Source organism: Culex quinquefasciatus, chromosome 3 (genome assembly GCF_015732765.1).
Source record: "Culex quinquefasciatus strain JHB chromosome 3, VPISU_Cqui_1.0_pri_paternal, whole genome shotgun sequence".
Taxonomy (NCBI): Eukaryota; Metazoa; Arthropoda; class Insecta; order Diptera; family Culicidae; genus Culex; species Culex quinquefasciatus.
The window spans coordinates 71,130,406-71,145,639 of record NC_051863.1 but is presented as its reverse complement, the minus strand read 5'-3'; the positions used below and the strand labels follow the sequence as shown (position 1 = coordinate 71,145,639).

The window sequence follows — 15,234 nt, the reverse complement described above, 5'->3', positions numbered from 1 at the left end:
GAATTCTGCAATTCTGCACGAAATCGGCAGCAGAGCGTTCCCGTACTTTTCTGCAACATAAGTAACTTTTTTCCCAGGCAGAACTTCTGCAATGAGAGAGACAGAAGTTGCAGCAAAACCGTTCCCGTACTTTTCTGCAAGCTCTCTCTTTTCTTTCTTGTTGAAAAGTGACTGCAAGTTTGTGTGATGGATGTTGAGTACACGCTTACATAAAGTTTGCAATTTGGGTGAAATCAAGCATTTTATTATTAGCTGTAACATTTTTTTTGTTTTATTATTACTAAATTGAAATAGTCTTTTGAAGAGACGTTTGTATATTTTAAATTGATGGATTTTTTGGGTAGCTAGTTTTTTTTATGTCTGGTTTTATTGAGAACGATTTTTTTGTGTTACCGATTTCATGCTTAGTTCATTAATGTAAATGATATAGCGATATTTTTTAGTATTAAATGATAACTTTTTGAATAGACTAAATATGTGTGTTTAAATAATAGGTAAATTTAATTGCCAAATAATAAATTGTACCTTTAAGGCTGGTATGCAGATCGGAAGGAAAGGGGTCAAGAAACAGCTTCACGAACAGCAGAACAAATGAGAGGGAGAGATTTCTTTGGGCTTTTCTTCACCCTCTCTGGCTTGCTTTCGCTGCCGCTGCTGCCCATTTGATTTTTTTCTTGACCGATTCCATCCGAAGTGCATACACCGCTTTAACGGTGCTACCAATTTGTATTCTTATTTGAATAAAAAAATGTGATGTAATTTAGTCGAATTCTTAAATTTTAGGAAGTTTAAATTCTAAAATTTGGAAATTCTTAAATGCGCCATCTCGAATCACAAAAAGTACATACTTTTGGAGTCGTTAGAAAATCAGGTTTAGGGGATTTAGAGATTGGACATTTTGACGAGTTCTTCGGAAAATAGAGTACGAACTTTTTCTTACTTTTTTAATATTTGAGTTTAATTTTTTTTATGTACAGAATTTTAAAATTTTACTTATTTTTGTTTTTTTTCTAGTTTTTTTATTTTTTATTATTTTTTTTAAACTGTAACTTTTGAATTTTTGGTGTTCTGAACTTTGAAATATTCAAATTTTTGATTCATTTATTTCGAATTTGAAAATATATGAATTTTTAAGTTTAGGAACTTTTAAGTTAGAAGCCTTTATTTTTTATTTCGAATTTTGAAAATAAAGATTTTTTTGAAATTTTCAATGTTTAATTTTTAATTGTTTGAATTTTCAAGCTTTGAATTTCTGATTTATTGTTTTTTTTCTGAAATAAATATTTGCATTTTTAAATTTCTCTAATATCTGATTTATTTTTTTAAAGTTCCTCAATTTGAAAATAGTTCTTTTTATATTTTTAATCACGAATTTCTTTATTTTCAGATTTATAAATTTATGAGTTTCAAAATTGTAGAGTTTGTGATTCATTTTTTTTATTTGTCAATTTCGCTGCGTCACCGTTGTTCTTCGATGTGAAATCCAATCATAATTTATTTATGTTATCTTTCATACATTTTGCTATTAAAACATGTATTTATGCTCTATATAAATATACCTTCTAAACCTTTTTCTTTTTTTATTTATGTTTGTTAAACGTACCTGTCATTCTCATTTCTTAAATTGTTTACCTAATGTAAAGTTTTGAGTTGTTTCTAATATAAAATGTCTACCTAAGCATTATTAATTTCTAGTTTAATAAATGGTACATGCTTGATTTTTTAGATAAAATGTTGATTTGCATAAAAAATAAGTCCCCGTTCTAGAGGTAAACTTCTTTCAATTACAATTTTTGTCAATCCATTTTTTAATTCTTTTGAAATAAATAAAAAAACTTCAATACCCAATTTGAGTAAATCCACTCAACTGTGTACAATATTGCAGAAAAAGTACTGGAACGCGCTACCCAGGCAAAAGTTTTGCGGCTTCTCTCCTTGCAGAACTTCTGCAAAAGAGAGAGATGAAGAGAGCGAGCTGAAAAGTACGGGAACGTGCTGGAAAAAAGTGACTTATGCTGGCTGCAGAATTCTGCAGAAGCTGCAGAAATTCTGCAATTCTGCAAGTACGGGAATAGACCTAATGTTTTGCTTGATTTACATTTACACTCAACCCCCGTTGGTTGACCACTTTTTCGTTTGACACTTTTTTAGTTTGTACCCCGTTGGTTGGTCAAAGTCGAAGTAAAAAGTGACGAACTGTCTCTTTTTACACGGGACTCACATTTACTGTCAAACCGAACGTTTGGTAGTAAGTGTGAGCTCTGCTCTGTGTAAAGCGGGTGTCCAACTGAAAAGTGACCTGGTTCGTTTGACAACCATCGGGGTTTCAGATTTCAGTCAGGTACATTCAAACTCCAAACGGGGTCACTTTTGAGTTTGACACCCCTTCTTCACGGAGTTTACACAAGCTACCAAACGTTTCTTTTGATAGTGTGCGTGAGCGCCGTGTAAAAAGTGACACTTTTTAGTTTGACTTTGACCAACCAACGGGGTACAAACTAGAAAAGTGTTAAACGAAAAAGTGACCAACCACCGGGGGTTGAGTGTATCACATTTTGAGTCACATCGCAAAAAGAAAAAAGTTATTCAACCTTTGAAAAAATCTCCAGAAATGTCAAAAAATCGTCATTGCGTTATGCCAGGATTCTAGCAGTGTTCTAAATGAGTAGCTGTAGCTGAAAAAATCTAGAAGGATTCTAGCTGAATCAGCTTCTAGATACTTGGAATCTTATAAGTTCTTCAAATTAGGACCTAAAATTCTAAAATCCTAAATAGTGTGAATACAAAGAGACGAGTTGTTCCTGAACACTGATGAAGTCTGCAAGTAGTAGACGAAATACGTATCTGTCAAGATATTAAAAATATATAGCGGAATTAAAAGGAACAACTCGTCTCTTTGTATTCACAGTAATGCATTCTGCTAAAACGCTCAACCAAACCACAATCCTAAATAGGTTGTGTGCTATCCCAGTCCCCCGAAATATTATAACAGAGCTGGTTCTGCCAGAATCCTGTTGTAAGAATACCCAACTATGTTAAAACTCTTGTGGGATCTTGTGATACGTCCCATCTTTTTACATCAGATGTGCCATAAGTAGCACACAAGCGACGTTCTTTGACAAGGTAGAATTCATAATTATTAGGGCGAGTCATCTCATAGATCTACTCTCAGTGGTTTGTCGCACTAACAAGACAACGCTTTCGGTTTATTAATTTTCGTTTTACCCAATAAGTTGTTTACATTCCTCGGAAAATGGCTCGCAGGAATCGGATACTCACTACGCGTTCGCACCACGTCCCGCCTCCCGTTTCAACACCGCCGTTTACACATTTACTTGGATCTGGCAGCGATGGCACCCAGATCGGCAATGCATTTGTTCAGCGTTTCCTTCTCCTGGTCGGGGGTGATCGATTTGACGACGTTGCTCACGATCCAGTCGACCATGTGCTTCTGGGAGATGCGACGGTCCACGTTCTGGCGCTCGACCTGGTAGTCCAGACGCTTCTTGACCTCACGGTACGCGGTCATGGCCCGTTCGCGGTACGCGGCCTCCAGCTGCAGGGCGACGTTCTCCTTCTTGGCCTGCATCAGCAGCGTCTGGCCCTCGGCGCGCCACTGCTCCTTCTTCTCGTCCTCGATGGCCTGGTTCAGCTGGGCAATGTTGTCCTCACGACCCTGCTTCCACTCGCCCTCGATTCTCTGCGCAATGGGGGAAGTTGAGACAAGTTAGCATGGTTCAAAGAGTTTAAGGTTTTGGTGGTTGGCCGTACATCGATTTCCTTGTCGCAGTAGGCAGCAACGGCCGGTCCGAACTTCTTGACGGCGTAGATGACCATGATGGCCAGCGACAGACCGTTGTAGTACTCGTGCTCCATGACGTAGATTTCCTTGGAGCACAGGTAGGTCAGCATACCGGCGCCGAACACGTACGGACCGGTGACACCGGTCTTGGGGTAAAAGAAGGTGAACCATTCCTCCGGGATGAATCCGAGGCGGACCTTGCCGGGCTGGTCAGCGCGCACCGGGCGGTTGGCATCGGTGGCCGAGGCCGAGCCACGGGCCAGAACGACCGCAGCGGGTCTCTTGGCGGCTGGAAGGAGAGGTTATGTGGATTAGTACGAGGAACTCTGGAACTATATTTTCACATATTTATAATAAATTATAATTTTTATATTTGCAAATCAATAACTTTTGTAATAAACACTCAGATATAATTTTTATGAAAATCACAATTTCAGCAAGAATTTCACGTCTCAAAATGACTGACATTTGCAAAAAAAATGATTACATAAACCCGTCCTTCCGATTCCAGCGGCGGCGCCCACAACCACTGATTTTCCCTTATTCCAAGCCCTACCCGCCGGCCCACCGGCACGTTCCGGATACTTACCGGTCAGGAGTGCTGCCCTCGAAAGCATCTCGAAGATTTTAGGGTGGAAAATATAAACCAGAAAATTTTCCCTCAACACACGCACTTATTTCCTGCCCGAGAGGAGAAAGATGGTCGTTCTGCTGCTGCTGTCCTGTCAAACGCGGTGATGACAGTTCGTTCGGCCAGGCATGGATTTGGGGACGAGTCGCGACAACGCAAAAAAAACCTATCGTTTGCAACAAGTGGCATGTCAAAACAAAGGCACTGCAACACGATTCGAGTGCAGGTGCAATCGTATAAGTGCTCCGCGAAAAGATTGATTTAATTTGGTTCCAACATAGAAAATAATTACTTTTTCTTCGAGATGGGGATGTGCTCGTCGTGCTTCAAAGGATCCACCGAGGAGTTGCTGCAGCCGAGCGCGGTACGTAAAATAAAACGATCACCGACCGATGCTGGTGAAGAAACCACGCAAAAGCTAACATGTTGCATGAGCTGGTGCAACATGTCCCATCTGACTCAGTGCAACAAAACATTGCGTGTACACTCTGGAACGGAACTGTGTGCTACATTTAGCCACAGACAACAGAGGTCGCAGTTTTAGAAATCAAATTTTCAATTTCGCTATAAAGAAGCTGTCATACCATTGTTCTAAATCCCTGTTTAGTTAAATTAACCGCAATTTTACTGCAATTTTCAGACTCCACAATGGAGCACTGGATTCGAGTGGTAGAAATGACAGTTCTCCCATAAGGAATACATTGTAGAAAAAAGCAAAAAAAACTGCTCGAATGGAAATGTTCCATATCAGGCTCTAAACGACCAATGAAGCACCCGCAATCGAGCAGTTTTTGACAGTTCGCTCCATAAGAAATACATTGTAGAAAAAAGCAAAAACTGCTCGAATGGAAGTGCTCCATTTCCTAAAATCCTTCCTTGCCCTGATACAAAGTAAAAACTAACAGGATAAAAAAAAAAACAAACCATCTACTTTAACGACCCACAGGTCTTTTGTAGTCTCTATTGCAAGTTTTTGCTCGTACTAGTGCGTCCATCCCGGGAATTCCCGGGACAAAAATCCCGGGATTTTCCCTAAAGCGGGAATTCCCGAATCCCGGGATTTTTGATATTTTGTCCCGGGAATTCCTGAAACTGAAAAAAAAATCATTTTTTTTTGGTCAGGAAACTCAGATTTGGTTGTGGAAATAGGTGAGCAGTTGAATACTTAGTAATGGATAACATTTTTAAAGTATTAGCAAATTTGTATTCGGCATATATCAACATTAAGCCAAATATATAAGGGAAAATTATTAAAATTTTATTTTTTATTAAATTTTATTTATTTTTTAAATATTTACGTTTAATGATGATTTTAAACTTGAAAAAAAATCATAATTTATTATTTTTCATCAAACATCGGCATTTGGAGCAATTTAGGACAATAGTAACAAAGTATGACAGCATAATGTTCTGATATTTTTTTATTTAACATAACAATTAGTACACACATTTTCAAATTTATTACTCAAAAAAATCCTGCACCTATTCAGACTGCAGTCCCGATTTACCCCAGTTGGCGGTAGTGACTTGAAGATAGTTTGTAAAATATGTTTTATATAATATATGAAATCCTAAACTTTTCTAAAATTTTACATTGGATGGATTTCATTTTATTTGTTATCGTTTCTTGTTTTTTTACACACTCAAAAAAATGAGTTCGCGTAAACGTGAACAGAGTTCATGTCAACGGGAACCAGGAAGAAAACTGTTCACTTTCATGGTGCAATGCACTATAAAAGTTGAACAGTTTTCTTCCTGGTTCCCGTTGGCATGAACTCTGTTCACGTTTACACGAACTCATTTTTGGAGTGCAGTTTCAATGAAATTTGTTTAGCTTTGTAGTCATTTCATATAAAAAATTAAAGAAATATATTTATAAGATTTTTGTGATTATTAACATTGGATTAAAAATTATGATTCATTAAAAATCCAAAGCATAACAAAGAACAATAAACAAACATTTTTAATATTTTTTAAACTACCTCAAAACTGCTATTCTTGTTCAGATTGAAGTAAAGATTATCACCAATTACCAGTAATGAGCTAATTCTATGATTGTAAGCTTTAAAAACATAACAAATTTAATGAAAACATAGATTTTATGACTGTTAAAAAAAATTCCCGGGATCCCGGGAATTCCCGGGATTTGAAAAATATTTGTCCCGTTTCCCGGGAAATTCAAAACCCGGGAAAATTGGACGCCCTAGCTCGTACCTAGGAGTCCAAGGCTTGAATGGGGAGAGCAGATAGGAATCGAAGCCATGATTTTGCGCTAACAAAGCGAACAACGTTACCGTTCAGATAAGCCTGCTCATTAACAGGATATCGTTACCAAATAAAATTACAATTACTCGTTCCTCCCGAGCTCCGTACTCACCTTTTGCACTTTAAAGGCTGGTATGCAGATCGGAAGGAAAGGGGTCAAGAAACAGCTTTACGAACAGCAGAACAAAGGAAAGCGGACGATTTCTTGGGGCTTTTCTTCACCCTCTCTGACTCGCTTGCGCTGCTACTGCTGCCCATTTGATTTTTTTCTTGACCGATTCCTTTTGAAGTACGTATACCACTTAAAGCAGTGTACGCATTTGGTTAGAAACCGATCAAAGACAATTTTAAATGTGCAGCAGCGGCAGCGAAAGCAAGTCAGAAGGATGAAAAAAAGCTTCAGTAAATCGCTCCCTCTCCTTTGGTCTGCTGTTCATTAAGCTGTTTTTTGACCCCTTGTCTTTGGAGCTGCGTTCCTAAACTTGTTTGCTTACACAATCTTATTATATTACTCAACAGGAAATGCGCCGACAGCAGCAGCTGGAGGCCGCCGAGCGACGTCAGCAACAGAACGAAAACCGCGGCATAAAAGATCCGGAAAAGGTACGTCGAATGCAGCAGCGAGCCCAGGAGACGGAACGTCGCGAACAGGAGGCGGCGCGGATGGGTGGCGGCCAGCCCGTGCTGAAGGTATGCTCTAGAGCTATGGGGAATTTTTATTTTAACTAAACTGTTTTGTATTTTCAGTGGTCGCAAGATTAAGATCCATTTACCAACGCTGTGGGCACGACGTCTCAGTTAACACTCGACCAATGAACGAAGCGTTTGAAGTGCTTGAATTGTTTCTGGTTTACCGGCTAAGTTTGTTTTGTTTTCCTCAACCTTTTGTTATTTAGTTTTCATCGCATATTAATGCAAGGTTTTGTTGAAAGGAGTACACTCAAACCCCGGTGGTTGGTCACTTTTTCGTTTGACACTTTTTTAGTTTGTACCCCGTTGGTTGGTCAAAGTCAAACTAAAAAATGATGAACTGTCACTTTTTACACGGCGCTTACGCACACTATCAAAACAAACGTTTGCTAGTGTGCGTGAACTCCGTGTAAATGGGGTGTCAAACTAAAAAGTGACCCCGTTCGTTTGACAACAGTTGGTGTCAAACCATCGGGGTTTGAGTGTAGGAGAACATTTTTTCCACCAAATGTTTTGCAGCGCATTTTCAGCACCATTAAATCTATTCAATATCAGCTTATTTATTTTGTATGGAGATAGTTCACTAGTGTTGAACTAATTGTTTTTGATGAATGAAGGCATTGTTTTCTTTGTATGGGAAAAATATACTGAATCTTTTGATAATCCAATAAATTTGTGTTTTTATTTGTGAAAATATTGTTCACAGCTGTGTATTGTAAGCCCACATTTGAATATTCGAAATATTTAAACTTTCAATAAATCCGGTTCTTGTAAAATGAAAGCTTAATACCAGCATTACGTCATTATTTTCTGTTTTATTTTACTTTATTTTTTTAACGACTAATCAACAGAATTATCCAAGCCCGATCTCGAGCAAACTTTGGATTTACTCATTCTAGTGCAGATCCATTCGAATCAACGAATCCGCTCTGTATTATAAACTCATGTGCAACATTTCAAGGCCCTCCTGGGACTGAAAGGGTGATGTCACATGGTCACATGATACACGCACAAGACATCAAAACGAGCAAAACGATAAAACATGTGTTTGTGTTGTTTTGACGTGTGGTGTTTACGTTGCGGCATCGCGAATCGCGAGAGCAAAAAAAGGTAAAAGGTCGCAGTGCAAAAGTGCGTGCAAAATAGTGAAATTAGAATAGATTCGCGAATTAAATCGTTAATACGCGCGTTGTATAAAGAATAAAAGTTGTAACCGATCAGTATTCCATTAGTTTAACATTGCATTCAAGTGAGAAAGTACAGTAAACATTAGCTCTTTGGGCAGCAGTAAATCTATCCCCAATCAAAGTCTGAGTCGTGAGAGTAGGTAATTTGATATCTCCCGCTGCTTGGCCCAACCGAACCGTGCAGGTCTCGTCGTCACCCGAAATTCGACAGTTGGCTCAGTGAGCTTCGTGCCGACACGCCGCCAGGAAGTGCTGCCGCAGACGACCAGAGAAGAAAGCAAAATGTTGGGCGTTCCGAACGAGACCAGTGAAAAGAAGGTAAGCGGCGTGGCGCGAGACATTGGCTTGAAAGTGATAAGCCTCTAGCTGATAAGAAAGTAATAGTAATCATGAGATTTACAGTGCCTGTTTTATACACGGAACTAAATGACGCTCGTCAAGGGGAAAAAAAAGAAAGACAAATCGCATGGCCTTAGCACAGAGCAGGAGACATTCTTGCGGGATGACCTTTATCGCCCTTGAAATGTGTTGATCTCGTTTGCGCCGACAGCGAGAGAGAGCTCTTTCGAGTGGATGGGATGTTTTGTGTTGTGTTCTGAAGCCCGAGTGAAGGTCATTGCCGGTTTAATAGTGGCGCCTTTGCTGCCTAATTTGTATGGAAGCACAAAATTGACTTTGGCATGCAAAGGGGGTAATTTTATTGCGTTTGAATAGATCGAGTTATGTAATGTTTAATTAAAGAATACTGGGAGAAAAAGCTGTAGAATTGAGATCATCAATAGACCTTTTAAAATTAAATATCGTTTTAAAACCAGATGCGTTTAAAAATCGTTTACCAATGCAATAAATCCGATTAAAAGCGACGTTATATAGTTCGACTGCAACACGTTTGTAATCTTGTAACTTAATGCAAAAATTGCAACTTCATGATACTTATCTCTATCGAACGACGTTGATAAAAGTAATTATGATAGCGTTGTGTGATGTAGGCGAAATACAATTTTAACTCATTATGCTGCCGTCACTATGACATGATTTTGCCATCTCATGATGAATCTTCACGTTTTGTACTTGATCTCAACTTTAAAATTTTATACGCATTTGAGTCGCCGTCTTTTATTACTTAATTCATGATGCTAAAAATGTTAACTGTAGAAACTTAGTATTAATGTACCTAGGATGCCATTTTTTTTAATCTGAAGAGATATTCCGTGGATCGAAATAACTGTGCCAATTTTGAGCCAAATCGGTTAAGGTTAAGGGATCGCTTTTTATGGTTGAAGTTTACGTGGGGAAAATCGCAAAAATGTATGCAGTAAAACATCGTTTCAGTATTTTTCGCCCAAAATTGTTCAGGTGTGAGATTCGGAAACTCATTAAAAACAACACCAAGTCTGTTTGTCCCAGCGTTAATATTCTACGCATAATTGTCCCACCTAAACTGTCTCAAGTTTTTGTAGAAGGGAAGAGTAAGCCACTCGGAAGAGTAAAAACAGGAGTTGTTGTTTGTCTCGATGCTCAGCACGTAAAAAAGGGCCGCAGCCGGAGGTGCGAGCTCTTTTATTCATCCTTCATAGTATTCATTTCACTAATACCGTTACAAGTAAAGAGTCAAATGACATTTTAATGATAGGGCGATACCTATCAGTTCTTCCCCCTTTAGAGAAAATACATAGTTTTAAGATAAGAAAATTCATTCAAGAAATTACAAACGTAATGTAGTTATTTACACAGAAAATATTCCAAATTATCTAAATGATGAGAAAGAAATAAGTGTTCAGAAATCGTAAAATCTCGTATCGTATCTATAGATAAATTCACTATTTGAAACAGGCTTCCTGATTCTCTTCGAGCGCCGAAGGCAGACCACCGGCAATTCTGCCGCGGATGCGTCTCGCTTCCGGCTTTTGGATCGTGTCGTTGCAGCTTCCGGGAAACCCCGGAACAAGCCGCTTCCGCCGTATCCGGCCCCCAACATATCTTCGTCTAAATTCAGCATCTCAACGTCCAAATCCACCACTGCCGCGTCCGGCGCAGACTTCTCGAACGGCGTCATCAGGTTCGGCCGTTCGTCTTGTTGCTGGTAATGTGGTTTAAGATGATCGCGATGCGCTAGCCACACCGCGCTTCCAGTCGACACCGATCTTCTTCGAATCCACAACACGACGATTCGTGCTACTAGGCGCCATCGCGTTTTCTTGTCCTCGCTCCACTGGGAACCGTGTTGAACGAGTATCTGTTTAAAATACAAATAAAATTGTTTTATGACATTTATAATGAAAACTGTAATAGCAAATCTAAAACTCAGGACAGAAATCCTGTATATCAGCCTGTGAACAAAGCCAATAGACCTTGATACAACAAGTAATTCATCACTATTGTGGATTTTCGATTGTGAATTAATGCAAACACTGCATGGAGTCAAGATATTCTGATCTATTTTATGAAAATATATGCTAGGTATGTCCCAAGTTAAAGAGACTACCTCATTCACCACCCTTTCAAAAAGTTTCCATTGAAACCATTGAGTTTCCACATCTACTATCTGATCATCTGTCAAACACTTCTCTTGAAAAGTTTTGGTTTTAGGTATGCTATAGTTTAACTTGTTTATAATTTGCTTTTCATTCAATGTACCATTGCACACACAACTATTTGAAATTAAACTAAATTTCCATGACAGACCATCATCGTCTTGAATAAAATAAATGCACAGATTTGAACAAATGACCAACAAACTAAAATTATGGAATTCTCCATTCGTCACTTTCGTTAGCCCGCGATTAAGATTTCTTAGCAAACAAATTGAGAAAATTAATCTCAAAAATATAAATGACACAATGACTATTGCCAAACTGTCCAGCACACAATTACATTCAAGCGAACAAACCAACAGTTTTGGTTTGATGCTTTTAATAAGATTCCTGTTCAACATTTGTTGTTTCTCAATAGTGTACCAAATATGACTTTTCAAAAACAGATTTAATGATTTGGCATAGATGACTTGTAAACATTTCAATTTCCCGCTTTGAAAAAATAGCGGTTTGCCAACTTTGTCATTTAACAACCAGCAATCGTCCACAAATTTTTGATCATGCCGACCACAAAAATTGTCAACAAAGCGATTGTCTAACTTTTTAGCACATCCTTTACTCAAAATCAAAATAAATTGCAAATTTGCAATGCTCGTCAAAATTTCAGTCATCAATTTGTACAGAAACAACGAATTTTGTATAGCTTTAAACCCATTTTGGCAAACAATTACAGCAATCATAATCAAAAATATTATCATCAATTCAATGTTTTGCATATCATACTCGTTTTTCAAATTAGATTTACATAGCTTTAAACTCAAACTACTACCTTTTCGCCCTGACATCTCAGAAACTTCGTCAAATAATACTTTTTCAAAACAAACACTTTCCGAACTTTCTTGAAACATTCCCCAAATTGGGGTTAAAATCAAATTCTGAACATCATCAATACAACACTCAATTCCACAACCATCCTTGCCAATCAGCAGCTTTTTGTCCGAACTCTCACAGTTATCAAGATTTGCTTGATTTGAGTTATCATTAGTGGTAAATAAACATTCCAAATCAAAATTGTCACTGTCTTCCCAATTTGAGGTATAATATAAATTTGCTGCTATTGCATTGCTTGAAATATTCCTTTTGTTATCAAAATTATGTTCCATCGAACCCACATTATTTACCAACATCATATCTTGTTTCATATCCAAAACATCGTCATACAAAAATAAGTTATTCAAACCACACACAACATTTTCTTCCCAATTTGGGGCACCTTCAAAACTCACGCTGACATCTGCCAAAAGTTCATTAAAACCTACATTCTTACATTCACCACCTTCCATGTTCTCATCCTGTAAAAATCCAAAACCACAAAACAAATTTTCATCCCAATTTGGGGCACCATCACAATTTTCATCAATATTATAACAAGTCTTATCAAACAAATCGTTCAAATCCAAAATCGAATCATCCTCCCAATTCGGGGTAAACAAACTTTTCAAATCAACGTCAACATAACTATCATCATCAATTGGTATAGAAAATGTGCTGTCATTCAACAAGCAACTATCATCAACTTCCAAATCAACCATTTGGTCCTCTATTTGTGTTTCATCCAATTTGACATAAGTTGTGTTCAAAACAGTAAAAATTTTCATGCATTGGTCGTTATTATCTTGAAAGTTTTCTATTTGGTTGAACATTTCCGCATTTGCGTACTCAATTTCACCACCTTCATTGCAGGAATAATCATCTGCAGTACTCTCACCCATGAAATTCACAAATTGTCTGTTAAAGTAATCAAGTTTGAAGCAATTTTGCTTAGAATGACCCATTTTCCCACAAAAATCACACGAAATTTTAGTCTGAGGATATCTCCTATCATAGCTTTTGTCAAAATACCTTTGTTGTTGTGTTTGGTTATTGAACCTTCGGTTAGAGTAAACTTGAGAATCAGAATTGTAGTTTTTATAAGGCTGAAATCTGGAATTGTTTCGCCTTTCTGGAAAATTTTGCCCTTGCAACCCATCATTTTGTCTGTAATTTCCGTACCGTGAAGACCCTTGCCTTTGTGTTGTTGTCTTTTGAATGTAATGAATTTGTTCTGGTGTAAAGTAACTGTACTGTCCCAATTGAGATTCTCCAGGTTGATTGTTTAATGCTTTAACGTTTTGTTTTGCTATGTTCCATGTTGTGATGAACTTGTCCATCTTGTCCAAAGTCAAACTTTCCTCCTTCAGCAAATTCTCTTTGAGATTCCCGTCAAGAAGACCCGCCAGAACCCTGTCCATGATGGCCACGTCCCTAAACGCACCAAAACCACAGAATTCCGCCTGCAGCTTGACCGCCTGCACGAAATCCTCATTGGATTCATCAGGTTGCTGGTTTCGCTGACTAAAACGAAAGCGCTGGACTAAGTCCGGCTCCGTTTTGTCCAATTTTTGTTTCAATTTTAACACAATATCAGCATAAGTGGCCTTATCCAGCTCATCTTTGCTGTAGTGCAATTTTAATTGAGAAAAAAAGAAACGAACCGCAAATCGTCATGAAATGCGACTTTTGCCGATCAACAGCAACCTGATTGGCATGAAAAGTATAAGCCAATCTTTCGGACCAATCCGTGAATGACGTACCCTTTCTGTACGATTCAATAGAGGTAGCAATTCCATTAGAACCCATGTCTAATTTACAAAGTTTTACAAATTAGATTACCAATAATTTTTTTTTTTTAAATGGCAAAAAATAGAAAAAAAATAAAGAAATAAAAAACAACGAAAAAGCTCTATTACACACTGTACAGGGATCAAAAGTTTTTGTAATACTCACTGACCACGTGCCCGGCCCTTGCCAGCTTTTGCTAGTACTCCACAAGTGGAATGGACACCTAACCTCAAAATCCAAACGAGGCTCGAAATTTCCCGAACCGGTCCTCCGTAGCTCCGCAAGATCACAACTAAACCTAAATTCACCAAAAGAAAAATAATCTTTCTTAAAAGCAGTCCCAATAATGGTGCAACTACCTTAGATTTCACTTTCACTTTTTCCCAACTGCTGGTCGAACAAACAAAAGGCTAAGAAAATGTGCTTTAGCACAAGCCAGGAACAAGAAGAAGATAGCTTCTCTTTCACAAAATTACAAAAAGCACTTTTACTTTTTTTTTCTTACCACCACGTCGAGCAGCAATTGCCGGCCCTGGTCAAAAACGCCCTGCCGCAACACAGCAGAATCCAGCCGGAATTCTCCCACCGGTCGAAATTTCCAGCACCCGGAACTTCCCGGAAGATTTGCGCTCTCGGTCCCGTCGGCTACGTCACAGCACCTGCCGTCAAACCACCGACCAGCGAGATCTGCACACACACACCCGGCGTCACCGCAGGTTAAACAAAATGGCTGCTGCCAACGCCGCACGAGGCTTTTTCAAGCAACAAATTCACCGCGTTTTGCTTAGATTCTCCTCCTTCTCACGACCGACTGACGCACAAATTTTTTTTTTATCAGTGTTTGGAAGCCTCACCGGCCAATCGTTCTCCGCGAGGAAAAAACGAACTTTTTATAACCAAACAAAAATAAATTATTGCACGCACCACGACCGCGTCCAGTTTCCTCGTCGCCAACTAAACTGTCTCAAGTTTTTGTAGAAGGGAAGAGTAAGCCACTCGGAAGAGTAAAAACAGGAGTTGTTGTTTGTCTCGATGCTCAGCACGTAAAAAAGGGCCGCAGCCGGAGGTGCGAGCTCTTTTATTCATCCTTCATAGTATTCATTTCACTAATACCGTTACAAGTAAAGAGTCAAATGACATTTTAATGATAGGGCGATACCTATCACCACCAAGGATTTTCTTATACGGAATCATTAGTTTTACTAAGCATTATGTCTTGTTTACCTGTTGTATAGCAAGAGTATCACAAATAAGTGTGATAAACTGCTAACTGGGGCGATTAGGGACACATAGGGCTAATAGGAACCCACGGGACAATTATGCGTAGAAACACAAAAATCGGTCAAAAAATTTCAATCGCGTTTTTCTCAGTTGCACTTTTTTGAACATGGGACAATTATGCGTAGAACGGCAGTATAGCTTTGTTGAAGGGTGCAAGAAGATCCGAGTCTTTTATGCGAACTT

The 15,234-nt window shown here is 38.5% G+C and overlaps 3 protein-coding genes across 3 annotated transcripts; 1 reads left to right on the top strand and 2 right to left on the bottom strand.

Moving 5' to 3' along the window:
* Positions 1-3,175: 3,175 nt before the first annotated feature.
* Positions 3,176-4,552, bottom strand: LOC6037585 (ATP synthase subunit b, mitochondrial). The gene is made up of 3 exons (XM_001847429.2): positions 4,392-4,552; positions 3,772-4,091; positions 3,176-3,700 (listed from the first exon to the last, which is right to left on the bottom strand). The coding sequence occupies exons 1-3, from the start codon at positions 4,417-4,419 to the stop codon at positions 3,332-3,334; spliced, it is 717 nt and encodes a 238-aa protein (XP_001847481.1). The 5' UTR covers positions 4,420-4,552; the 3' UTR covers positions 3,176-3,331.
* A 78-nt stretch (positions 4,553-4,630) lies between these two features.
* Positions 4,631-8,057, top strand: LOC119770741. Its single transcript, XM_038266160.1, has 3 exons — positions 4,631-4,797; positions 7,218-7,388; positions 7,446-8,057. The coding sequence occupies exons 1-3, from the start codon at positions 4,738-4,740 to the stop codon at positions 7,458-7,460; spliced, it is 246 nt and encodes an 81-aa protein (XP_038122088.1). The 5' UTR covers positions 4,631-4,737; the 3' UTR covers positions 7,461-8,057.
* Positions 8,058-10,322: 2,265 nt separating this feature from the next.
* Positions 10,323-13,637, bottom strand: LOC119768992. Its single transcript, XM_038260862.1, has 4 exons — positions 12,174-13,637; positions 12,051-12,122; positions 10,552-10,811; positions 10,323-10,326 (listed from the first exon to the last, which is right to left on the bottom strand). The coding sequence occupies exons 1-4, from the start codon at positions 13,398-13,400 to the stop codon at positions 10,323-10,325; spliced, it is 1,563 nt and encodes a 520-aa protein (XP_038116790.1). The 5' UTR covers positions 13,401-13,637.
* Between the last annotated feature and the right edge of the window lie 1,597 nt (positions 13,638-15,234).

Excerpts from the sequence above, each read along its gene's own strand:
- LOC6037585 (XM_001847429.2), bottom strand. The coding sequence starts at position 4,419 with ATGCTTTCGAGGGCAGCACTCCTGACCG. Across the intron at positions 4,092-4,391 it reads GAGGGCAGCACTCCTGACCG|CCGCCAAGAGACCCGCTGCG; the intron begins GTAAGTATCCGG and ends CTCTCCTTCCAG. Across the intron at positions 3,701-3,771 it reads ACTGCGACAAGGAAATCGAT|AGAATCGAGGGCGAGTGGAA; the intron begins GTACGGCCAACC and ends CCCATTGCGCAG.
- LOC119770741 (XM_038266160.1), top strand. The coding sequence starts at position 4,738 with ATGGGGATGTGCTCGTCGTGCTTCAAAGGATCCACCGAGGAGTTGCTG. Across the intron at positions 4,798-7,217 it reads AGTTGCTGCAGCCGAGCGCG|GAAATGCGCCGACAGCAGCA; the intron begins GTACGTAAAATA and ends ATTACTCAACAG.
- LOC119768992 (XM_038260862.1), bottom strand. The coding sequence starts at position 13,400 with ATGGACAGGGTTCTGGCGGGTCTTCTTGACGGGAATCTCAAAGAGAAT. Across the intron at positions 12,123-12,173 it reads AAGACAGTGACAATTTTGAT|AACTGTGAGAGTTCGGACAA; the intron begins TTGGAATGTTTA and ends GCAAATCTTGAT. Across the intron at positions 10,812-12,050 it reads TTGAGTGTTGTATTGATGAT|ATACTCGTTCAACACGGTTC; the intron begins GTTCAGAATTTG and ends TATTTTAAACAG.